Genomic DNA, 26,766 nt, shown 5'->3' on the forward strand with positions numbered 1-26,766 from the left:
CTGTACTACACGATAACACACTGCACTACACAATCACTCACTGCACTACACAATAACACACTGCACTACACAATAACACACTGCACTACACAATAACACACTGCACTACACAATAACATACTGCACTACACAATAACACACTGTACTACACGATAACACACTGCACTACACAATAACACACTGCACTACACAATAACACACTGCACTACACAATAACACACTGCACTACACAATAACACACTGTACTACACGATAACACACTGCACTACACAATAACACACTGCACTACACAATAACACACTGCACTACACAATAACACACTGCACTACACAATAACACACTACACTAGACAATAACACACTGTACTACACGATAACACACTGCACTACACAATAACACACTGCACTAGATAATAACACACTGTACTACACAATAACACACTGCACTACACAATAACACACTGCACTACACAATAACACACTGTACTACACAATAACACACTGCACTAGATAATAACACATTTTTTAAATTATTTATTTCACATTTTGGTTTGTTATCTATTTCACTTGCTTTGGCAATGTAAACATATATAAATCCTTTTGAATTTAATTGAGTTACAGACAATGAAATAACTTTAGAATTCAATTTTTGTGGTCTTTTTCGTGAGCTTCAATTTCTAAGACAGATCAGAGTAGGATGTGTAGCAGGCTATTCAACCCCCCCCATCAGCGCCCTAAGGGTAGCAGAGAGAGCTTTCAGGAACCCGTTCCAATAAGTCCGTTCCGGGTTTTCACACGCTGCCTGGTCTCTAAATGTATTTACGGGTTTGAATGGGGACTCGGCTGGTGGCGGTAGGGACTTGCTCGGGACAGTTGGGCACTCCCTTCGCTACTAGAGGGGAACAGGATATTATTGATGTGCTTCATGACATTGAAGACAGGAACCTGAAGGAATATTTTTGTGTTCAATAGATGTTAATATTTTATTAGAAGTTGATTCGGGAAAGATCGGACTAACGTAAGTACCTATTTATTTTATTTTTTGGACTAGCTGATGCATTTTATGGAAAAATCCATGTGGCATATGTTGCATGTGTTCTTGGCACAACGTTCTGTCAGTGTAAAGTGACCATGTTGTCGTTGACAATGTTAAAGTTGCAAGATTGTTTTCATGAGATGAGCTCGCGCAAGAAGGTTACAGTAGAAGGAGCCAATGAACTTGCTGACCAATGCGCCTGCCCTTGTTTTTTGAGTTAGGCTACTGTGGTTACCACATAAAACAATGGCAGTCTTATGTTTTGAATAGGCTATCTGTCCAATGTTTTGTCACTATTTGTCTTATAGGCCTAAAGAGTTTTTAAAATAGTTATGTCGTTCATTAGAAAGACACTACAATAGGATATTTATGAAAACTTTATTGCATCTCTTACATTTAACGTTTTTGATTTAGGCTGTATTTTTTGTTTTACTATTACACGTTTTAGGCTACGTTCTTTCTTTGTTGTGCAAACAGCCTAATTAAGTGAGCATTGAAGGCATATGAATCATGTGACATCAAAATCATGAATTGATCTGCAATATTGATACAAAACCAAAGTTGTGCTTTATGCATTTTACAATCATTTTGGGATTCCGCTTAATTTTCCTTTGCACCACCGATTTGCACCAGAATTGGTTGATGGGAATAACAAAAGTCTTTACCATAGCCACGGGATGTAGGGCTGCTACAGCACACCCCGATAAATTGGAAAAAAATATACACTGCTCAAAAAAATAAAGGGAACACTTAAACAACACAATGTAACTCCAAGTCAATCACACTTCTGTGAAATCAAACTGTCCACTTAGGAAGCAACACTGATTGACAATAAATTTCACATGCTGTTGTGCAAATGGAATAGACAAAAGGTGGAAATTATAGGCAATTAGCAAGACACCCCCAAAAAAGGAGTGATTCTGCAGGTGGTGACCACAGACCACTTCTCAGTTCCTATGCTTCCTGGCTGATGTTTTGGTCACTTTTGAATGCTGGCGGTGCTCTCACTCTAGTGGTAGCATGAGACGGAGTCTACAACCCACACAAGTGGCTCAGGTAGTGCAGTTCATCCAGGATGGCACATGGATGGCGAGCTGTGGCAAAAAGGTTTGCTGTGTCTGTCAGCGTAGTGTCCAGAGCATGGAGGCGCTACCAGGAGACAGGCCAGTACATCAGGAGACGTGGAGGAGGCCGTAGGAGGGCAACAACCCAGCAGCAGGACCGCTACCTCCGCCTTTGTGCAAGGAGGTGCACTGCCAGAGCCCTGCAAAATGACCTCCAGCAGGCCACAAATGTGCATGTGTCAGCATATGGTCTCACAAGGAGTGTGAGGATCTCATCTCGGTACCTAATGGCAGTCAGGCTACCTCTGGCGAGCACATGGAGGGCTGTGCGGCCCCACAAAGAAATGCCACCCCACACCATGACTGACCCATCGCCAAACCGGTCATGCTGGAGGATGTTGCAGGCAGCAGAACGTTCTCCACGGTGTCTCCAGACTCTGTCACGTCTGTCACATGTGCTCATGTGAACCTGCTTTCATCTGTGAAGAGCACAGGGCGCCAATGGCGAATTTGCCAATCTTGGTGTTCTCTGGCAAATGCCAAACGTCCTGCACGGTGTTGGGCTGTAAGCACAACCCCCACCTGTGGACGTCGGGCCCTCATACCACCCTCATGGAGTCTGTTTCTGACCGTTTGAGCAGACACATGCACATTTGTGGCCTGCTGGAGGTCATTTTGCAGGGCGCTGGCAGTGCACCTCCTTGCACAAAGGCGGAGGTAGCGGTCCTGCTGCTGGGTTGTTGCCCTCCTACGGCCTCCTCCACGTCTCCTGATGTACTGGCCTGTCTCCTGGTAGCGCCTCCATGCTCTGGACACTACGCTGACAGACACAGCAAACCTTTTTGCCACAGCTCGCCATCCATGTGCCATCCTGGATGAACTGCACTACCTGAGCCACTTGTGTGGGTTGTAGACTCCGTCTCATGCTACCACTAGAGTGAGAGCACCGCCAGCATTCAAAAGTGACCAAAACATCAGCCAGGAAGCATAGGAACTGAGAAGTGGTCTGTGGTCACCACCTGCAGAATCACTCCTTTTTTGGGGGTGTCTTGCTAATTGCCTATAATTTCCACCTTTTGTCTATTCCATTTGCACAACAGCATGTGAAATTTATTGTCAATCAGTGTTGCTTCCTAAGTGGACAGTTTGATTTCACAGAAGTGTGATTGACTTGGAGTTACATTGTGTTGTTTAAGTGTTCCCTTTATTTTTTTTAGCAGTGTATATTTTTAAATTCCTCACAAAATTAATTCATTCCGCCGCGCCGGTAGCCGTCACATAAAGAAAGATACACGGCACTCCCCCTCTGGGCCCTTGGGGATTTTCGGAGAGAGAGAGGGCACTTCATAAATGAAGTCCCACAGACAAAGCCCTTAATGTTCACTCCTCACCCGTCCCTCCAACCACATTGTGCGGGGTAACCGCAATCTTCACTTTGTCAACTTTGTCAAGCCTACAGGTAGGTAGAGTGATACATTCTCCCGCCTCTGGTAGTTCTGGAGTCAGTTACTTATTCGTTTCGGAGTAAAAACACACAAAAAAAACATAAAGTTGGCGCCGGTATAGTTGTTAATCATAAACTGCGCTATAGTCCCGGGACGCACTCTGTTTACACTCACTCTTCAGTGAGTCGGTTGGTCAAAGTGTCACACGAAGAGTCATAAAGATCAGCAGCAATAAAACAGCCCATTAAAGTAACAGGATCAAGCGCTCAGTACCCCCAGTCTCCCCACGCGTCTCCCTCCTCTATCCGGCACGGCAGCTCCTCTACAGGGATCAGATGGCCAAGCCTGGGTGCCAGTCTGGTTATGCTTCGGTCAACTTGTCCTGGTCATGCCATGGTTCCTCCTCTGACACAGTGATGATAATGACCTAAACAATGTTGACAGCACCTGTGTTTGTTATAGGATATCTTTGTGTTGGGTGTGTTGTTTTACTAGGACATTGAGGTAGACACCGGTGCAGATTATATCTAGGTCTGAATGTGTACAGAACATCAAACACACTCACATGTTATTGTCTGTCTCCTGGACACTTGTGGTGACAGGATGATGGACAGTGCATCTGTGTAACTCCCTTCAACCCTTCCTCTCTCTCACTCAAGGGAAAATAATCCCAATTGCACAGGAAAGGAATACCCCTCGTGAATGTGTAAACCGTCTCCTCGTTGTCATAGGGATCTGTTGTGTGTCTGTGTACATGTGCATGTGTTTGTGGGAGGGTAAAGTGATTTCAGTGTAATGTGAGTGGAGTGCTCTGGGTGATTCAGTATGCTGGGTGTAGGGTTGGAGTGGAGTACTCTGGGTGATTCAGTATGCTGGGTGTAGGGTTGGAGTGGAGTACTCTGGGTGGTTCAGTATGCTGGGTGTAGGGTTGGAGTGGAGTACTCTGGATGGTTCAGTATGCTGGGTGTAGGGTTGGAGTGGAGTACTCTGGGTGATTCAGTATGCTGGGTGTAGGGTTGGAGTGGAGTACTCTGGGTGATTCAGTATGCTGGGTGTAGGGTTGGAGTGGAGTACTCTGGGTGGTTCAGTATGCTGGGTGTAAGGTTGGAGTGGAGTACTCTGGGTGGTTCAGTATGCTGGGTGTAAGGTTGGAGTGGAGTACTCTGGGTTGTTCAGTATGCTGGGTGTAGGGTTGGAGTGGAGTACTCTGGGTGGTTCAGTATGCTGGGTGTTGGAGTGGAGTACTCTGGGTGGTTTCAGTATGCTGGGTGTAGGGTTGGAGTGGAGTACTCTGGGTGATTCAGTATGCTGGGTGTAGGGTTGGAGTGGAGTACTCTGGGTGGTTTCAGTATGCTGGGTGTAGGGTTGGAGTGGAGTACTCTGGGTGATTCAGTATGCTGGGTGTAGGGTTGGAGTGGAGTACTCTGGGTGGTTCAGTTTGCTGGGTGTAGGGTTGGAGTGGAGTACTCTGGGTGGTTCAGTATGCTGGGTGTAGGGTTGGAGTGGAGTACTCTGGATGGTTCAGTTTGCTGGGTGTATGGAGAGATGGAATAGTGTGGGAAAGGAGGAGGAGAGGACAGGAGGAGTAGAGGACTGGAGGAGGAGAGGACTGGAGGAGTAGATGAATGGAGAGATGGAATAGAGTGGGAAAGGAGGAGCAGAGGACTGGAGGAGTAGAGGACTGGAGGAGTAGAGGACTGGGGGAGTAGATGAATGGAGAGATGGAATAGTGTGGGAAAGGAGGAGGAGAGGACTGGAGGAGTAGAGGACTGGAGGAGTAGAGGACTGGAGAAGTAGAGGACTGAAGGAGTAGAGGACTGGATGAGTAGAGGACTGGGGGAGTAGATGAATGGAGAGATGGAATAGTGTGGGAAAGGAGGAGGAGAGGACTGGAGAAGTAGAGGACTGAAGGAGTAGAGGACTGGAGGGGGAAGATATTGGGTTGAAGTGAACCCATTTCTTTGTGGGTCCACTGCTGTAGTGTGTCAGTCGAGACGGACAATAATGTGAACAGTAGGGAGACTGTGTGTGTGTGTGTGGTTGTGTGTGAACACTAGGGAGACTGTGTGTGTGTGTGTGGTTGTGTGTGAACACTAGGGAGACTGTGTGTGTGTGTGTGGTTGTGTGTGAACAGTAGGGAGACTGTGTGTGGTTGTGTTTGTGAGAGATGGATATTAAAAAAATTAACAAACGCAGTGTGAGAGGAGTATGAGGACAGTCAGTGTGTGTGTGTGTGTGTGTGTGTGTGTGTGTGTGTGTGTGTGTGTGTGTGTTCTCTGTGTCTCTGCCCAGTGTCCACTCTCTCCCTAAACATTGCCCAGTTTCCAATCTCTCTTCCTTAACACTGCCCAGTGTCCACTCTCTCTTCCTAAACACTGCCCAGTGTCCACTCTCTCTTCCTTAACACTGCCCAGTGTCCACTCTCTCTTCCTAAACACTGCCCAGTGTCCACTCTCTCTTCCTAAAGACTGCCCAGTGTCCACTCTCTCTTCCTTAATACTGCCCAGTGTCCACTCTCTCTTCCTAAACACTGCCCAGTGTCCACTCTCTCTTCCTAAACACTGCCCAGTGTCCACTCTCTCTTCCTAAAGACTGCCCAGTGTCCACTCTCTCTTCCTTAACACTGCCCAGTGTCCACTCTCTCTTCCTAAACACTGCCCAGTGTCCACTCTCTCTTCCTAAACACTGCCCAGTGGCCACTCTCTCTTCCTAAAGACTGCCCAGTGTCCACTCTCTCTTCCTTAACACTGCCCAGTGTCCAATCTCTCTTCCTTAACACTGCCCAGTGTCCACTCTCTCTTCCTTAACACTGCCCAGTGTCCACTCTTTCTTCCTAAACACTGCCCAGTGTCCACTCTCTCTTCCTTAACACTGCCCAGTGTCCACTCTCTCTTCTTAAACACTGCCCAGTGTCCACTCTCTCTTCCTTAACACTGCCCAGTGTCCACGCTCTCTTCCTAAAGACTGTCTAGTGTCCACTCTCTCTTCCTAAAGACTGCACAGTGTCCACTCTCTCTTCCTTAACACTGCCCAGTGTCCACTCTCTCTTCTTAAACACCTCCCAGTGTCCACTCTCTCTTCCTAAACACTGCCCAGTGTCCACTCTCTCTTCCTAAACACTGCCCAGTGTCCACTCTCTCTTCCTAAAGACTGCCCAGTGTCCACTCTCTCTTCCTAAAGACTGCCAAGTGTCCACTCTCTCTTCCTTAACACTGCCCAGTGTCCACTCTCTCTTCCTAAACACTGCCCAGTGTCCACTCTCTCTTCCTAAACACTGCCCAGTGTCCACTCTCTCTTCCTAAAGACTGCCCAGTGTCCACTCTCTCTTCCTTAACACTGCCCAGTGTCCAATCTCTCTTCCTTAACACTGCCCAGTGTCCACTCTCTCTTCCTTAACACTGCCCAGTGTCCACTCTCTCTTCCTAAACACTGCCCAGTGTCCACTCTCTCTTCCTTAACACTGCCCAGTGTCCACTCTCTCTTCTTAAACACTGCCCAGTGCCCACTCTCTCTTCCTTAACACTGCCCAGTGTCCACTCTCTCTTCCTAAAGACTGCCCAGTGTCCACTCTCTCTTCCTAAAGACTGCACAGTGTCCACTCTCTCTTCCTTAACACTGCCCAGTGTCCACTCTCTCTTCCTAAACACTGCCCAGTGTCCACTCTCTCTTCCTAAACACTGCCCAGTGTCCACTCTCTCTTCCTAAACACTGCCCAGTGTCCACTCTCTCTTCCTAAACACTGCCCAGTGTCCAGTCGTCTCATAACAGGCCCTCTTTTCATCTCTCTGACCTCATTTGGGATGTTTATAAAAAATACTAACACAGAGATGAAGATCAATACACTGGAATACACTGCCATCAGACACACATAACTGCACCACATATCACACTTTCACAAAATGCTTGAAGACATGGCTAAAGGTCAATCAGATTTGTGAACATGGTCCCTAGCTGTGTGTTGCCGCTTTCCATGTCTGTTGTCTGTAACTTGTAAGGTGTGGAAACACTTTGTTGCTTTTATGAATTTTGTCTTGCTGCTTTTTGTTCTATGTTGCTCTGTCTGTATGCTACGTCTTGCTTGTCCTATGTTGCTCTGTCTGTATGCTATGTTTTGCTTGTCCTATGTTGCTATGTCTTGCTTGTTCTATGTTGCTATTGTCTATATTGTAATTGTTTTTAATAACCTGCCCAGGGACTGCGGTTGAAAATTAAAACCGGCACTTTTACTGAAACTTGATTAATGTGCACTGTCCCTGTAAAAATAAAATAAACTCAAACTCAATGTTCAGTGAAGAACTGAGACAGCTGGATTCTGACATTATATGACCTGGTTGTCTTTTGTTTAATAAGTTGTGTGTTTCTGACTACAGAGACGACTTTCAGATGGGATAAGGATTGAACTATTTTTGTTAAATTTTCTACAGTAGTTTTAGAAATCCCAGACCGATGACAACAGCACATTGGTTACATTGTGGGAGGCAACCAGTCTGTCTAGTTTTACAGTACTGAAGGGTGTTCAGGATCACAAGGTCAACCAGTCTGTCTAGTTTTACAGTACTGAAGGGTGTTCAGGATCACAAGGTCAACCCGTCTGTCTATTTTTACAGTACTGAAGGGTGTTCAGGATCACAAGGTCAACCACAGATCTATTTCCAGGTCTGACCTCCTCCCCTCCCCTCCCCTCCCCTCTCACCTTCGTCCTCTCTCAACTCAATTCAATTTAAATTCAAAAGGGCTTTATTGGCATGGGAAACATATGTTTACGTTGCCAAAGCAAGTGAAATAGATAATAAACAAAAGTGAAATTACACTCTCTCTACCCCCCCCCCCCCCAACTGGTTACCACCTGGTAACTGATAATGAAGGTAGAGCAAACTCAGTGGTACAGGCTAGGCCATGCTAACTCAGTGGTACAGGCTAGGCCATGCTAACTCAGTGGTACAGACTAGGCCATGCTAACTCAGTGGTACAGGCTAGGCCATGCTAACTCAGTGGTACAGACTAGGCCATGCTAACTCAGTGGTACAGGCTAGGCCATGCTAACTCAGTGGTACAGGCTAGGCCATGCTAACTCAGTGGTACAGACTAGGCCATGCTAACTCAGTGGTACAGACTAGGCCATGCTAACTCAGTGGTACAGACTAGGCCATGCTAACTCAGTGGTACAGGCTAACTCAGTGGACCAAGGCGCAGCGTGGTAGGCGTACATCGTGCTTTTTATTGATGATACCAAAACAAAATAACAATGACAAAAAACGAAGCGAACAGTCCTGTCAGGCACAGACACTAAACAGAAAACAAGATCCCACAAGGAAAATGACAACTTAATATATGATCCCCAATCAGAGACAGCGATAGACAGCTGCCTCTGATTGGGAAGCACACTAGGCAAAAACAACAAAGAAATAGAAAACATAGACTTTCCCACCCGAGTCACACCCTGACCTAACCAAACATAGAGAATAAATAAGGATCTCTAAGGTCAGGGCGTGACATACAGTTTAACAAGAAATTTGTGGAGTTGTTGAAAAACTAGTTTTAATGAATCCAACCTAAGTGTATGTTAACTTCCAACTTCAACTGTAAATACATACCATATACAGACAAATAAATACAGATACAAAAGAATGAAAAAGAAGTCACTTCAACCCAGTTTGACATAAAGAGAATATTCATATGGGAGACAAGCCAATACATTATCTGAATACACACCTGCCATTCACCGCATAGAAGCTAAATATTTTTACAATTTAAATATAGGTATCCCCTTTTCTTTTATTCCAGGCTTTATCTAAATATTCCGCAAACGGAAATACACAATGGACAACAAAAAACACATCACTCAGCCACATAATACCAGGGTATATCTGGTGGTCTGTCTCCTCATCACTCAGCCACATAATACCATATTCACCCCCTTTGCTATGAAGCCCCTTAATAAGATCTGGTGCCGTGTGGCTCAGTTGGTAGAGCATGGCGCTTGCAACGCCAGGGTTGTGGGTTCATTCCCCACGGGGGGACCAGGATGAATATGTATGAACTTTCCAATTTGTAAGTCGCTCTGGATAAGAGCGTCTGCTAAATGACGTAAAATGTAAAAAAATGGTGCAACCAATTACCTTCAGAAGTCACATAATTAGTTAGATTGCACACGTGAACTTTATTTAAGTGTCACATGATCTGTCACATGATCTCAGTATATATACACCTGTTCTGAAAGGCCTCAGAGTCTGCAACACCACTAAGCAAGGGGCACCACCAAGCAAGCGGCACTATGAAGACCAAGGACCTCTCCAAACAGGTCAGGGACAAAGTTGTGGAGAAGTACAGATCAGGGTTGAGTTATTAAAAAATATCAGAAACTTTGAACATCCCACGGAGCACCATTAAATACATTATTAAAAAATGGAAAGAATATGGCACCACAACAAACCTGCCAAGAGAGGGCCGCCCACCAAAACTTACGGACCAGGCAAGGAGGGCATTAATCAGAGGCAACAAAGAGACCAAAGATAACCCTGAAGGAGCTGCAAAGCTCATTAGCGGAGATTGGAGTATCTATCCATCGGACCATTTTAAGCCGTACACTCCACAGAGCTGGGCTTTACAGAAAAAAATAAGCAAACACGTTTGGTGTTCGCCAAAAGGCATGTGGAAGACTCCCCAAACATACGCAAGGAGGTACTCTGGTCAGATAAGAGGTTCACCTTCCAGCAGGACAATGACCCTAAGCATTCTGCTAAAGCAAAACTTGAGTGGTTTAAGGGGAAACATTTAAATGTCTTGGAATGGCCTAGTTAAAGCCCAGACCTCAATCCAATTGAGAATCTCTCTGTGTGTTTGTGTGTGTGTGTGTGAGCACATACTCAGGGGAGACAGATGCTCTCTTTGTGTGTAATTTTGATGTGATGGCCAATCTAATTTAGACACACAGACACTTTTAACGACGCTGGACTGAGCGCTGGCAAAGCCGATCGATCACCTTTTGATTTATTGAGTTATCTCAAAAACCACAGATGGTGTTTCAGTTGGGATGAAATCAGAAGCACTTTAGCACTCTGTGTGTGTGTGTGTGTGTGTGTGTGTGCGTGTGTGTGCGTGTGTGTGTGTGTGTGAAAAAAGAAAGAAAGACAGGACTGAGGAGAGATGAGGAGAGAGATAGAGAATGAAATGAGGTGAAAACAGAATAGAACAACCCCTTCTAGTGTAGAAAAACCCCTGTAGTGTAGAAAAACCCCTGTAGTGTAGAAAAACCCCTGTAGTGTAGAAAAACCCCTGTAGTGTAGAAAAACCCCTGTAGTGTAGAAAAACCCCTGTAGTGTAGAAAAACCCCTGTAGTGTAGAAAAACCCCTGTAGTGTAGAAAAACCCCTGTAGTGTAGAAAAACCCTCTAGTATAGAAGAACCTCTCTAGTACAGAAAACCCCCTCTAATATAGAAAGAACCCCTCTTGTATAGAAAGAACCCCTCTAATATTGAAAAACCCTCTAGTATAGAAGAACCTATCTCGTACAGAAAAACCCCTCTAGTATAGAAAAACCCCTCTAGTATAGAAAAAACCCTCTAGTATAGAAAAACCCCCTCTAGTGTAGAAAAACCCCCTCTAGTATAGAAAACCCCCTCTAGTGTAGAAAAACCCCTCTAGTGTAGAAAAACCCCCTCTAGTATAGAAACCCCCCTCTAGTATAGAAAACCCCCCTCTAATATAGAAAAAGCTATTGGTGAGAAAAGAGTAACCTAAAAGAGAAACATATTATATAATACCCTGTCAATCGTTGACCAGTCTAACTCTGTGGACGCTCACTGATGGTGATATCAAAGAGTTTATAGTGCCCACCACAGTCACTGATTAACAGTGAAGTTAAATAGGGAAGCACCACACTACCTCAGGCTTTTCCTGCCACATCACAGATGATCTGATATCATATCATGCTAGTACTGTGGTGTGTACAGCTGATGGCCAGCCAGAGGAGGTTGACCATCCCCATCTCTTTTAAGGGACATATCCAAGTTTCCACTCAACCTCTCCAACGTGTCCTAAGTATGTCCATTAGGTCATTCCATTGCTATTACACATTGAATATGCCTAAAAGTTCATGGTCACTATAAAAACACAATTTCTGCAATATCAACCTTTCTCAAACATTGTGGTGGTGTCAGGGGACAACCAGGGGACATCCAAGTGTCCTTTCAACCTCGCCAAAATGTCCAAATGGGGTAATACCACTGCTATTACACATTGAATAAGCCTAAAAGGTATTGGTCCCACATTAATATGAACTATTAGCAAGAAAAATAATGAAGACACATATGCATTATAAGTGTAACCGGGCTTGAGTCTTGCGAAATGATCATATACTGGGGACTTGCTCCACTAGTCAACTAGTCTTGATACCTTCGCCAGTCTTGATACCTTTGCCAGTCTTGCTACCTTCGCCAGTCTTGATACCTTCACCAGTCTTGATACCTTCACCAGTCTTGATACCTTCGCCAGTCTTGCTACCTTCACCAGTCTTGATACCTTCACCAGTCTTGATACCTTCGCCAGTCTTGATAACTTCACCAGTCTTGATACATTCGCCAGTCTTGATACCTTCGCCAGTCCCATGTACATCACCAGGGAAATGTAGGAGAGCATGTCAGTTTCCAGTGCATTGCTGTAAGATACACACAACATTCTTCGCCCGAGTGTCCAGGTCGCTGGCAGCATCTGTGTTCGGCTCATGGAGGAAATTCTCAAAGGCCTCTTTCTCTCTGCTTGCACATATTTAACCCCTTATTTTGGATGGCACAAAACTACCTCCATACTTCCATTAATTTGTATGGGTTACCTTCAAATGGTTTAATATCTATATATATCTCCATACTTCCATTCATTTGTATGGGTTACCTTCAGATGGTTTAATACTTATATATATCTCCATACTTCCATTCATTTGTATGGGTTACCTTCAAATGGTTTAATATCTATATATATCTCCATACTTCCATTCATTTGTATGGGTTACCTTCAGATGGTTTAATACTTATATATATCTCCATATTTCCATTCATTTGTATGGGTTACCTTCAAATGGTTTAATATCTATATACAGTATATCTCCATACTTCCATTCATTTGTATGGGTTACCTTCAGATGGTTTAATATCTATATATATCTCCATACTTCCATTCATTTGTATGGGTTACCTTCAGATGGTTTAATATCTATATATATCTCCATACTTCCATTCATTTGTTTGGGTTACCTTCAGATGGTTTAATATCTATATATATCTCCATACTTCCATTCATTTGTATGGGTTACCTTCAAATGGTTTAATATCTATGTAAGGCCTGGGTGTCGGAGTGGAAGTCAAGCGCAGGCAACAGCAGGTGCAATAACCAAATGTTCTTTAATGAACATGTAGAAAACTAGGCCACCCAACTAACACACTGGGTGACCACTTAAACAACCCCAGACACGGGGAATACGAAAACAGTACAGCAAACACGATGCACGAAACAAACACCACCACTTACAAACAAACAATCCCGCACAAAGAAACGTGTATGCCGGCTGATTAAATAAGCCCAACTAATTAACCCTCATACAAAACAGGTGCGCCCAATAAACACATAGGGAGGGGGAGAAAAGGATCAGTGGCAGCTAATAGGCCGGTGACGACGACCGCCGAACGCCACCCGAACGGGAAGGAGAGCCTGCCTCGGTCGAAGTCGTGACAATCTATATATATCTCCATACTTCCATTCATTTGTATGGGTTACCTTCAGATGGTTTAATATCTATATATATCTCCATACTTCCATTCATTTGTATGGGTTACCTTCAAATGGTTTAATATCTATATATATCTCCATACTTCCATTCATTTGTATGGGTTACCTTCAGATGGTTTAATATCTATATATATCTCCATACTTCCATTCATTTGTATGGGTTACCTTCAAATGGTTTAATATCTATATATATCTCCATACTTCCATTCATTTGTTTGGGTTACCTTCAGATGGTTTAATATCTATATATATCTCCATACTTCCATTAATTTGTATGGGTTACCTTCAGATGGTTTAATATCTATATATATCTCCATACTTCCATTCATTTGTATGGGTTACCTTCAGATGGTTTAATATCTATATATATCTCCATACTTCCATTCATTTGTATGGGTTACCTTCAAATGGTTTAATATCTATATATATCTCCATACTTCCATTCATTTGTATGGGTTACCTTCAGATGGTTTAATATCTATATATATCTCCATACTTCCATTCATTTGTATGGGTTACCTTCAAATGGTTTAATATCTATATATATCTCCATACTTCCATTCATTTGTTTGGGTTACCTTCAGATGGTTTAATATCTATATATATCTCCATACTTCCATTCATTTGTATGGGTTACCTTCAGATGGTTTAATACCTATATATATCTCCATACTTCCATTCATTTGTACGGGTTACCTTCAGACATATGAGTACCGTGACACTTGTGGGCCTTCAGAATGAGAGGACATCTACTCTTTATGACACAACCTTCAGAATGAGAGGACAACTACTCTTTATGACACAACCTTCAGAATGAGAGGACATCTACTCTTTATGACACAACCTTCAGAATGAGAGGACAACTACTCTTTATGACACAACCTTCAGAATGAGAGGACATCTACTCTTTATGACACAACCTTCAGAATGAGAGGACAACTACTCTTTATGACACAACCTTCAGAATGAGAGGACATCCACTCTTTATGACACAACCTTCAGAATGAGAGGACATCTACTCTTTATGACACAACCTTCAGAATGAGAGGACAACTACTCTTTATGACACAACCTTCAGAATGAGAGGACAACTACTCTTTATGACACAACCTTCAGAATGAGAGGACAACTACTCTTTATGACACAACCTTCAGAATGAGAGGACAACTACTCTTTATGACACAACCTTCAGAATGAGAGGACATCTACTCTTTATGACACAACCTTCAGAATGAGAGGACAACTACTCTTTATGACACAACCTTCAGAATGAGAGGACATCTACTCTTTATGACACAACCTTCAGAATGAGAGGACAACTACTCTTTATGACACAACCTTCAGAATGAGAGGACAACTACTCTTTATGACACAACCTTCAGAATGAGAGGACAACTACTCTTTATGACACAACCTTCAGAATGAGAGGACATCTACTCTTTATGACACAACCTTCAGAATGAGAGGACAACTACTCTTTATGACACAACCTTCAGAATGAGAGGACAACTACTCTTTATGACACAACCTTCAGAATGAGAGGACATCTACTCTTTATGACACAACCTTCAGAATGAGAGGACATCTACTCTTTATGACACAACCTTCAGAATGAGAGGACAACTGGTAGGACTGCATTTATTTATGAGGGCAGGTTTTCACACTACCCCGTTGGACAGGAAGGAGCAGATTGTGTTCCCCTGGGCTAGGTGCCTTCCCATGTCTGAGTGGGTGGCTTGGGTTACGGAGAGGAAAGGAGGAGAGGAGAAGCATGTTCACATTACCACAGCATGACAACACACTCATGCCCATTAATACCCCCCTGGGCCAAGCCACCGTGGATCTCAGCAACAGCCATTCTCTGTCTAGTTACAGTTGGGGTACGGAGTATATGTGGCAGATTTATATTAGTTTCCTATACGAGATCTGACAATGCTATTTGTCTTTATGGAAGAGAGGAGAGAGAGCCAGGCAACATTTCACTGTTTCATCTCTGTGCTCGTATAAATGTAATTTATTTTTCACATTTGATCAGTGTTTGGATGTCAAGGTTGTGCAGTCTACAGGGATAGATATTATGATATTGTAGGGGCTATATTAGATACATCTTAATGAACCCTTGCAAACGAAGAACCATATATGTGTTTTTATAAACTCTGATATTGGCCAAAAACTAGCCTAATTATAAAGCTATGGAAAGTGGTGTGAATAGCAAAGAAACAACATATCTTCTATCATAAAACTCTAATCAAATCAAATTGTATATCTCCCATGCTTCATAAACAACAGGTGTAGACTAACAGTGAAATGCTTACTTAAGGGCCCTTCCCAACAATACAGAGAGAAAAATAATAACATGTAATAATTAACACACAATGAGTAATGATAACTTGGCTATATACACGGTGTACCAGTACTAGTCATCTACACATGTTGACCATATCAGAATAAACACACAGAGGTTAAACGTGTGTGGGAGTCATTAGCAACCTCCTGTCTCAACCCTGTCATGGCTCTGTCACAGTGGAGCAGTGAAACAGGGCAGTGACCTCTCACCTTCGACCCCAGTCCAGACCACCCCTAATCTCCTGCTACTTTAGACTGGCTCACCTATAGGCTGGCTCACCTATAGGCTGGCTCACCTATAGGCTGGCTCACCTATAGGCTGGCTCACCTATAGGCTGGCTCACCTATAGACTGGCTCACCTATAGACTGGCTCACCTATAGACTGGCTCACCTATAGGCTGGCTCACCTATAGACTGGCTCACCTATAGACTGGCTCACCTATCGACTGGCTCACCTATAGACTGGATCACTTATATAGTGCTCAAGCTCCTGTTCAGTCAGTCCCCTCTCACCTCCAACCCCAGACCAGCTCCTGTTCAGTCAGTCTCCTCTCACCTCCCACCCCAGTCTAGACCAGCTCCTGTTCAGTCAGTCCTCTCTCACCTCCAACCCCAGTCCAGACCAGCTCCTGTTCAGTCAGTCCCCTCTCACCTCCAACCCCAGTCCAGACCAGCTCCTGTTCAGTCAGTCCCCTCTCACCTCCAACCCCAGTCCAGACCAGCTCCTGTTCAGTCAGTCCCCTCTCACCTCCTACCCCAGTCTAGACCAGCTCCTGTTCAGTCAGTCCTCTCTCACCTCCAACCCCAGTCCAGACCAGCTCCTGTTCAGTCAGTCCTCTCTCACCTCCAACCCCAGTCTAGACCAGCTCCTGTTCAGTCAGTCCCCTCTCACCTCCTACCCCAGTCTAGACCAGCTCCTGTTCAGTCAGTCCCCTCTTACCTCCAACCCCAGTCCAGACCATTTTTTAAATAATGTTGAATTCCGTTTTAATGCCTAGATTCCGTGAGGACCTCAATTATCATATTTGGACCAGAATGAGGTTCTCCACTACCTATTGTTCCTTCATCTGATGTTTTCATAAATTAATCTGCAGATAATTGCCAAAAACATAGGTCTCTACCAGTACCCGAAGTAATTTGGAGAGCCAAATGAACGTCTTTCTCACCAATACGATTCGGTAGGTTACACTGACTGACGAGACAAGAGTCACTCACTTTAGCCCCGACAATCGTACGAAAGGAAACCTAGGAAATCCTTTGGTTCACTTGTCCCGAAGCGATATCATGGACATATAAACCCGTTGCTTGAACTATGAACTGGATATAGAAGATTGACTTTCTTCAGTCAGTTCGACACCTTTTATAAACTAGTCAACACTTGCTGTTCAGTTGTCAATCTACACACAGTTAATAGCCTACTTCTACTATGTGCCATAACTCTGTGTCTGTGTGGCTGGCTATGTGATGAATGTGTCAGAAAACAAGAATTAGTTGTGGATTTTGACTCATCGATACCACTTATATTACATGCGACGTGCAAAATAAATAAATAGGAGAAGTGTGAAAAACCCAACAGCGTTGCAATTCTTGACACATTCAAACCGGTGCCACTGCTACCTACTACCATACCCCGTTCAAAGGCACTTTTCTGCCCACAGATCTAACCTTAATTCTCTCCTTATCTTTCATATCCCCTTCTCCCTATCATGCCCCCCCCCACTCTAACACACTGTTTTTCCATTGCTCCCCTTAACCCTCACTCCTTTCCCCTCTCTCTTCTCATCTTTCTTCTCCTCTCCTCCTCTTTGTTTTCCCATCTGTTCCTGGTCCGTCTCCCTGTGATTTACAACCTCTGTCTACAGAGTTCAGGAGAGGCTCCTGACTGGCTGGTGGGTCTGGTGTCAGCTGACCTGAGAGGAGGAGTCTGTCTAGACCAGAGTTCAGGAGAGGCTCCTGACAGGCTGGGGTGTCTGGTGTCAGCTGACCTGAGAGGAGGAGAGGAGAGGAGGAGTCTGTCTAGACCAGAGTTCAGGAGAGGCTCCTGACTGGCTGGGGGGTCTGGTGTCAGCTGACCTGAGAGGAGGAGTCTGTCTAGACCAGAGTTCAGGAGAGGCTCCTGACAGGCTGGGGTGTCTGGTGTCAGCTGACCTGAAAGGAGGAGAGGAGAGGAGGAGTCTGTCTAGACCAGAGTTCAGGAGAGGCTCCTGACTGGCTGGGGGGTCTGGTGTCAGCTGACCTGAGAGGAGGAGTCTGTCTAGACCAGAGTTCAGGGGTGGTAGTTCTTACTTTAGGCTCTTTGAGTTGAAAGTGGTATTCATTCTAAATGCTGTTGTGCGTCATCACACCTAGAGATGTCACGTCTGTGGTGTCTTATTCCACACAAAGTACCGTCAGTGACTCAAGAGCCTGCTACACTAGTTGAATCAATCAATCACATTTTATACAGCCCTATTTACATGAGCAGTTGTCACAAAGTGCTTTACAGATACCCAGGCTAAAACCCCCAAAGAGCATCCAATGCAGAGGCAGAAGCACAGTTGCTCTGAGAAACTCCCTAGGAGACAGGAACCAAGGATGAAACCTAGATAGAAAGCTTAGGCCTATGGTGAACTGTATTGTGTCCAGTTCCACTGAGTCTCAGTCTTTTCTCCTCTTTCACAGGCATCCCATTGCACCCTCCATCATCCATCCATCATGAGTTCCTGGGTTGTGAACAGGAGAGGAGGGCTGCGGTACTGCCACCACTTCCTCACAGACAACAGCATCTTTCATGGTGAGTGTCTCACACACGCACGCACGCAGACACGCACACACACACACACACACACACACACACACACACACACACACACACACACACACACACACACACACACACACACACACACACACACACACACACACACACACACACACACACACACACACACACACACACACACACACACACACACACATATATCAGATCTTAATTTGACCAGTTTCTCACAGCAGGAAAATAATCCTGCAGTAACAGGAAATGTAAATTATTATGTGCATAATGATTAATGGCTATTTTTGTAGGGGTTGATACATTTTTCATTAGGGCAAATCAAGTCATACATTTTAGTGGAAATTACAAACTTTAGAAGCTTTTTTAAACCTCGAATACATTTCCTGCTTCCAAGAGAGTTCTCTGCGACAACAGAGTGATCATATTAAGAGAGATTACGTGGGTGATGGCAAAACATTTATTTATTAAATTGTATTTAACTTGATGGAACACAAGGGGGCGATATGCCTCAGCTGTTGCAGCACTGCAGTTCATTCTGCAATACTATAACGCATTACACGGAGCCCAAGAGTCATCACCAACCATCATCACTAAGACAGGAAAACACTAAATGGCACAACATGACAATTCACCTGGTAATGTAACAAACCCTGCAGCACCATTGGGAGCATCAAAATAACTACCTGCAGGGGCGTCTGTGTATTTGAGGAGAGAGTGTGTGACACACTTTGGTTATTACAGAGAGCCACAGGTGGCCCTCACAGTGGAATAATTAGGTTATGATCTATTCTAAGTTTGCATAGGAAGACAGCTCACCGATGAGGGAGCGGGGAGAGAAAATAGACTGTGTGTGTTTATATTGACAGGTAAGGTTGCTTTAATGGTGGGGTTTTGACTTTGGTCATGCATCATTTGGTTAAATCCTAAACCTAGGTGCCCCAGGGTTGAACAACTCGAGGGCGAAGCATTGTCTGCTCGTTGTCACGTCTCACGCCCATCAGTTGATTATCATTGATTAGCTGGACGTCCTTTAAGTTAGTCTGGTCTGAATAGATGTTGAAAGGTCAACCTGATGAAGACTGGTACGGCTGAACATTTGCTGCTCAGAGAAACATCCCACTGCATTTTCTCCCACTTCAGTTAAATGAATATGAAAAGAATACTGAAAGACATTCTGTCTTCAAGGGTTATAGACTGGGCAGCGGGGAACGTTTTCAAACAGAAGAGACACATTGATCTGCAGAGACAGACAGAGACAGACAGACAGACAGACAGACAGACAGACAGACAGACAGACAGACAGACAGACAGACAGACAGACAGACAGACAGACAGACAGACAGACAGACAGACAGACAGACAGACAGACAGACAGACAGACAGAGTACATGGCGCCGATCACTCTTCAACATGGCGCTGACAGAGATGGTCGCCTCGCTTCGTGTTCTTCGGAAACTATGCAGTATTTTGGTTTTTTATGTATTATTTCTTACACTGTTACCCCAGGAAATCTGATGTCTTGTTACATACAGCCGGGAAGAACTATTGGATATAAGAGCAATGTCAACTTACCAACATTATGACCAGAAATACGACTTTCCCGAAGCGGACCCTCTGTTTGGTCCACCACCCAGGACAATGGATCGGATCCCAGTAGGCGACCCAAAACAACGGTGCCGCAGAAGGAGCAGACCTGTCCAGGGACTGCGGTTGAAAATTAGCCTGCAGGCTAAAACCAGCACTTTTACTGAAACGTTGATTAATATGCACTGTCCCTGTAAAAAATAAAATAAACTCAAACTCAAACGGAGGGGTCTTCTGGTCAGGCTCCGTAGACGGGCACATCGCTCACTGCTCCCAGGTATACTACTCGCCAATGTCCAGTCTCTTGACAACAAGAGAGACATCAGAGAGAGACATCAGAGATTGTAACATTCTCTGTTTCACAGAAACATGGCTCACTTGGGATACGTTATCAGAGTCGGTACAGCCACCCAGTTTCTTCACGCATCGCGCCAACAGAAACAATCATCTCTCTGGTAAGAAGAAGGGCGGGGGTGTATGCCTTATGATTAACGAGTTGTGGTGTGATCATAACAACATACAGGAACTTAAATCCTTTTGTTCAGCTGACCTAGAATTCCTTACAATCAAATGCCGACCGCATTATCTACGAAGAGAATTCTCTTCGATTATAATCACAGATGTGTATATCCCCCCCCCAAGCCGACACCTCGACAGCCCTGAAAGAACTTCATTGGACTCTATGTAAACTGGAAACCACATATCCTGAGGATGCATTTATTGAAGCTGGGGATTTTAACAAGGCTAATCTGAAAACAAGGCTCCCTAAATGTTATCAGCATATCAGATTGCGCAACTCGGGCTGGCAGCATTCTGGATCATTGCTGCTCTAACTTCCGCGACGCATACAAAGCCCTCCTTCGCCCTCCTTTCGGCAAATCTGACCACGACTCCATTTTGTTGCTCCAAGCCTATAGACAGAAACTTAAACAGGAAACGCCTGTGCTCAGGTCTGTTCAACGCTGGTCCGACCAATCTGATTCCACGCTTCAAGATGATTCGATCACGTGGACTGGGATATGTTCCGGATAGCCTCAGACAACAATATTGATGTATACGCTGATTCGGTGAGCGAGTTTATTAGCAAGTGCATCGGTGATGTTGTACCCATGGTGACTATTAAAACCTTCCCCAACCAGAAACCGTGGATTGATGGCAGCAAAACCAGCCCCGTCACTGACACCGACGTCTTGCTCCCAGACAAACTAAACAACTTCTTTGCTCGCTTTGAGGACAATACAGTGCCACTGACATGGCCCGCTACCAAAACCTGTGGGCTCTCCTTCACCACAGCCAATGTGAGTAAAACATTTAAACGTGTTAACCCTCGCAAGGCTGCCGGCCCAGACGGCATCCCTAGCCGCGTCCTCAGAGCATGCGCAGACCAGCTGGCTGGTGTGAAGTGCTTTGAGAGACTAGTCAAGGATCATATGACCTCCACAATACCTGACACCCTAGACCAACTCCAATTTGCTTACCGCCCCAATAGGTCCACAGACGACGCAATCACAATCACATTGCACACTGCCCTAACCCATCTGGACAAGAGGAACACCTATGTAAGAATGCTGTTCATAGATTACAGCTCAGCATTTAACACCATAGTACACTCCAAACTCATCATTAAGCTGGACTTTCTGATGGGTCGCCCCCAGGTGGTGAGGGTAGGAAACAACATCTTCACCCTGCTGATTATCAACACTGGGGCCCCACAAGGGTGCGTTCTCAGCCCTCTCCTTTACTCTCTGTTCACCCTTGACTGCGTGGCCATGCACGCCTCCAACTCAATCATCAAGTTTGCAGACGACACTACAGTGGTAGGCTTGATTCCTGGTGTCAGGAAAATAACCCCACACTCAACGTCAACAAAACAAAGGAGATGATCGTGGACTTCAGGAAACAGCAGAGGGAGCACCCCCCTATCCACATCGACAGGACTGTAGTGGAGACGGTGGAAAGTTTTAAGTTCCTCGGCGTACACATCACGGACAAAATGAAATGGTCCACCCACACAGACAGCGTGGTGAAGAAGGCGCAACAGCGCAACAGCGCCTCTTCAACCTCAGGAGGCTGAAAAAATGTGTCTTGTCACCGAAAACGCTCAAACTTTTACAGATGCGCAATTGAGTGAACCCTGTCGGGCTGTATCACTGCCTGGTACGGCAACTGCTCCGCCCACAACCGTAAGGCTCTCCAGAGGATGGTGTGGTCTGCACAATGCATCACCGGGGGCAAACTACCTGCCCTCCAGGACACCTACAGCACCCAATGTCACAGGAAGGCCATAAAGATCATCAAGGACAACAACCACCCGAGCCAAGGCCTGTTCACCCTGCTATCACACAGAAGACTCGGTCAGTACAGGCGCATCAAAGCTGGGACCGAGAGACTGAAGAATGGCTTCTATCTCAAGGCCATCAGACTGTCAAATAGACATCAATAGCCGACTACCACCTGGTTACTCAACCCTGCACCTTAGAGGCTGCTGCCCTGCACGTGCTTCTACACCTGCATTGCTTGCTGTTTGGGGTTTTAGGCTGGGTTTCTGTACAGCACTTTGAGATATCAGCTGATGTACGAAGGGCAATATAAATAAATTTGATTTGATTTGCCCTATGTACATAGACACAGAATCACTGGTCACTTTAATAATGTCTACATACTGCTTTACTCATTTCATATGTATATACTGTATTCTACTGTATTTTTGTCAATGCCATTCCGACATTGCTCATTCAAATATTTATACCTTTCTTAATTCCATTCTTTTACTTATAGATTTGTGTGTATTGTTGCGAATTGTTAGATACTTTGAGCTAGGAACACAAGCATTTCGCTACACCTGCAATAACATCTGCTAAATATGTGTGAGTGACCAACAGGGTTGGGAAGTAACACATTACATGTAAATCGTTATATAAATCATTATAAATTGCAAATATATTGTAATCAGATTACAGATACTTTTGAAAAACGCCATGATTACTTTGAGTATTACTTTTAAATTCAGAAAGGAGTGTCGTGTCTTTGGCTATGTCGGATTAAGTGATATGACATGCTATTCTATAAAATCCTTTCTCTGTAATTAATATTACCTGATTGAGCTAATCATGTAAATGTAATTAACTAGAAAGTCGGGGCACCACGAAAGAGTGTTTATAGAGCTGTAATCTTCCGAATAAACTCTTAAAGACCTAGTAATATTTTACATCAATAGCAGTCAATATTAATCGTCACCTTATTTCAGTCTCATCTGAAAGTTGTAAATTCTTGGTTATCTTCACGAACCCTGGCTAACAAGTTGAATCAGCAATACAAAATTGGGTTTAATTATTTATTTACTAAATACCTAACTAATCACACAGAATTACATATACACAGAATGCAAATGATGTCATACAGAAAACGTCCCTGGTGGACGGAGCCGACATGACGGCTGGTTACACAAAGGAAAGGGGTTTGGGTTTGAGTGAAAGAGCGGGAAGACTGAGGAACAAAGGGAGAAGCTCTGCTATCGTAAATACAGTATCTTATGCATTCTAAAATTACCTCCCATTTGGAAAAGGGAAATGCAATAAATATTTACTCTGAGCTGCGCTTCGGTAGGTTGGTCGTAGATGCTGGCCGTGTTGCCCAACAGAGATCTTGCTGTTCTCAGAAGAATGTCTAATGGTATACGTAAATGGTATACGTTGTAGTATCGTCGTTGTGTGTTAGACCGGATACGTCGTCCGTCCTTTCCTAGCCCATGTTTACAGCGGTACCTCCTAGCCGCTGCTAACTCAACGGCTAGGAGGTATCACTTCTGTAGTGAATAAGAGTTCAAAGTTCATACCCTTCGCAACCAAAGCTCACGCTGAGTTTGGCTTAGTTCTGTGGTTATTATCTGAATCATTCTGACATCGGACCTTCGTCCTAATGTACCCGGAACAGAAAGTTATTCGCCCTTTTAACGCAGAGGCTGCAGGCCTCGCGTACTCGGAACAGGAGGTTACATTTTCGTCAAGGGCTTATATAGTGGAGGGAGAGAAGGGTGTGTTTCATAGTTTATAACCAATGTCTCTTCACAGGGGCGGGCCACTGATTGAGCAGAGCTCTAACCTTATGAAAACCCAATTCTCTCATTTGGAAGCTAAAATTACATTTAATCTTTTCACAAATAGTTTCATATTCAAACATTTAAATTGCACAACAATTCCATGTGAATCTGATAACTAGAATGTGTAGACTTTCCCAGATACAGTTTATGTCGTCCTGTCATCAGTCATAATGTCTCAGATGACAACCGAACTGACATCATATTCATTAAGTACCAACTCATAATTTCAACTGGTTCTATTACCGAAATATGGTTCCTTTCCCCCCACTTGTTTGATGTTCCCAGACTCTCTATGTTTAACAAAGGCTATAGTCCTTCAGTAGAGTCAGAGAGAGAGGGAAGGGAGAAGGGTATTTATGGGGGGGGGGTCATAAAACCTTACCCACAGGCCAACGTCATGACAGTATGTTTTGGGAAAAAATATGACATTCAAATCAGCATTGAAAAAAATCTTGCACTTTTAAGTTTGTTCCACCTGAGTGAGTCTGCCCACAAGTCAGATTCCACTATGATGACACACCAAATGTGTTTGATAGATCACGGGAAAAGAGCAGGAATGGGCTTTTGTAGGCAACAGACCAAGTAATGTTTTCCAGTGATGTGATCGCTGTCGTCATTCAAAGATTATCCAACTTCAATAAACACTTGGAGGTAAGGATGACATCAGTGGTGTAGTCTACGGTGATATGGGTGTCACTTATTATCGATATCTACATAGCGCATTGATGTGAATCACACTGTTGCTCTCTCATTTAGCTATTTGCGTTTTACGGATTGTGGTTGTTGTGGAAGGCTGTTCACAAATCTAAATGTATAGTTGAACTCAATAATGGTTGAATTCAAGAAGTTTAAGTTGCCTATCAATCATTGTTTTTGAAACCAGTGGACAGCCAGTAAAAAATGCTCTCTTGCAACAGCTGCATAGTGCGGATCCCAGCCTACGGAATAAAAGTAGGGCTTTTATTGCTCAATCTAATTCATGCTGATAAAAAAATACATCCATAGACCTAATGGACACATGCTCAAACTCATACACTTTTGATAGACTTAATGTGGCAATCTGTAGTTGCTACATCCATTATATGTATATTAATGTAAATATATAATTTCATTGTATTATTATATGTAGTAGAAAAGTGATGAGTTAGAAGAAGCCTACATAACCAATCCATAAAGTAAAATGTAACATCCATATATGGCCAGCTATGTAATCTTTAACATTGATTTATCCTGCAATAGATGTCATTCAACTGGTAACATATATTTTTGTCTTCTTCTAATGCCTCTTAAAAGGAAGTAATGTTAAAGTAACTGAATTTAATCAGATTACATTACTGAGTTTGGGTGATCCAAAAGTTACATAACTGATTACAATTTTGGACAGGTAACTAGTAACTGTAACAGATTACATTTAGAATGTTACCAACCCAACCCTGGTGAATCAATACAATTTGATTTGATTTGACCTGGCGCAGACTGAGAGGAGAGAGGAGAACATACACACACAGACCTGACTCTTCTCCTCTATATTATCCTCTGCCATCTACCCATCTATCCTCTCAACTCTCAGTCCAGAGTGTGAAATATACTGTGGCATTCAGGAGTTCTCTATTATTTTTCACAGGACCTTCTATGGGAAGAAAAAACATCCTAATAGTAAAGACATGTAATTTAACGATAAAAAATGTTTTCATTATCTTTTAATTTTAACACAACCAGTCATGGTGTTTTCATCTTATTGTCAACAAATTAAGAGTAGGCTACATGAGCATGTTTGTCCACGCCAAGATAAATCCAGCATCATAAGAGTGCGCTGTGCACTCGTGCCATCTGAGACACACACAGTTAAGTAGACCGGAAGTGACACATTTTTTAAAAATGGGTAAAGGCCTGAGTTAACTACACTGAACAAAAATATAAACGCAACATGTAAAGTGTTGGTCCCATGTTTCATGAGCTGAAATAAAAGATCCCAGAAATGTTCCATACTCACAAAAAGTTTATTTATCTCAAATGTTGTGCACAAATGTGTTAACATTCCTGTTAGTGAGCATTTCTCCTTTGCCAAGATTATTTTTTATTTTTTATTTTACCTTTATTTTACCAGGCAAGTCAGTTAAGAACAAATTCTTATTTCCAATGACGGCCTAGGAACAGTGGGTTAACTGCCTTGTTCAGGGGCAGAACGACATATTTGTACCTTGTCAGCTCGGGGATTCGATCTTGCAATACATACACCTGACAGGTGTGGCATATCAAGAAGCTGATTAAACAGCATGGTCATTACACAGGTGCACCTTGTGCTGGGGACAATAAAGGGGCACTCTAAAATGTGCAGTTTTGTCACACAACACAATACCACAGATGTATCAAGTTTTGATGGAGCGTGCAATTGCCCTGCTGACCGCAGTAATGTCCACCAGAGCTGTTGCCAGATAATTTAATGTTCATGTCTCTACCATAACACGCCTCCAATGTTTTAGAGAATTTGGCATTACGTCCGACCGGCCTCACAACCGCAGACCACGTGTAACCACGCCAGCCCAGGACCTCCACATCCGGCTTCTTCACCTGCGGGATCGTCTGAGACCAGCCACCCGGATGAAGCTGTGGGTTTACACAACCAACAATTTTCTGCA

At 43.9% G+C, this 26,766-nt stretch overlaps 1 protein-coding gene across 1 annotated transcript in view; it reads left to right on the forward strand.

Annotated features, from left to right (window-relative positions):
* The first annotated feature begins 854 nt into the window (after nt 1–854).
* The window catches only part of LOC139548353 (1-phosphatidylinositol 4,5-bisphosphate phosphodiesterase eta-1-like), a 147,053-nt gene continuing 121,141 nt past the window's right edge, over nt 855–26,766 (forward strand). Inside the window, exons 1-2 of the mRNA XM_071357989.1 lie at nt 855–1,017; nt 18,333–18,444. Coding sequence (XP_071214090.1) covers nt 18,366–18,444 — 79 coding nt within the window. The 5' untranslated portion in view covers nt 855–1,017; nt 18,333–18,365. The remainder of the gene's footprint in view (nt 1,018–18,332; nt 18,445–26,766) is intronic.

Source organism: Salvelinus alpinus, chromosome 21, assembly GCF_045679555.1.
Source record: "Salvelinus alpinus chromosome 21, SLU_Salpinus.1, whole genome shotgun sequence".
Classification (NCBI taxonomy): domain Eukaryota; kingdom Metazoa; phylum Chordata; class Actinopteri; order Salmoniformes; family Salmonidae; genus Salvelinus; species Salvelinus alpinus.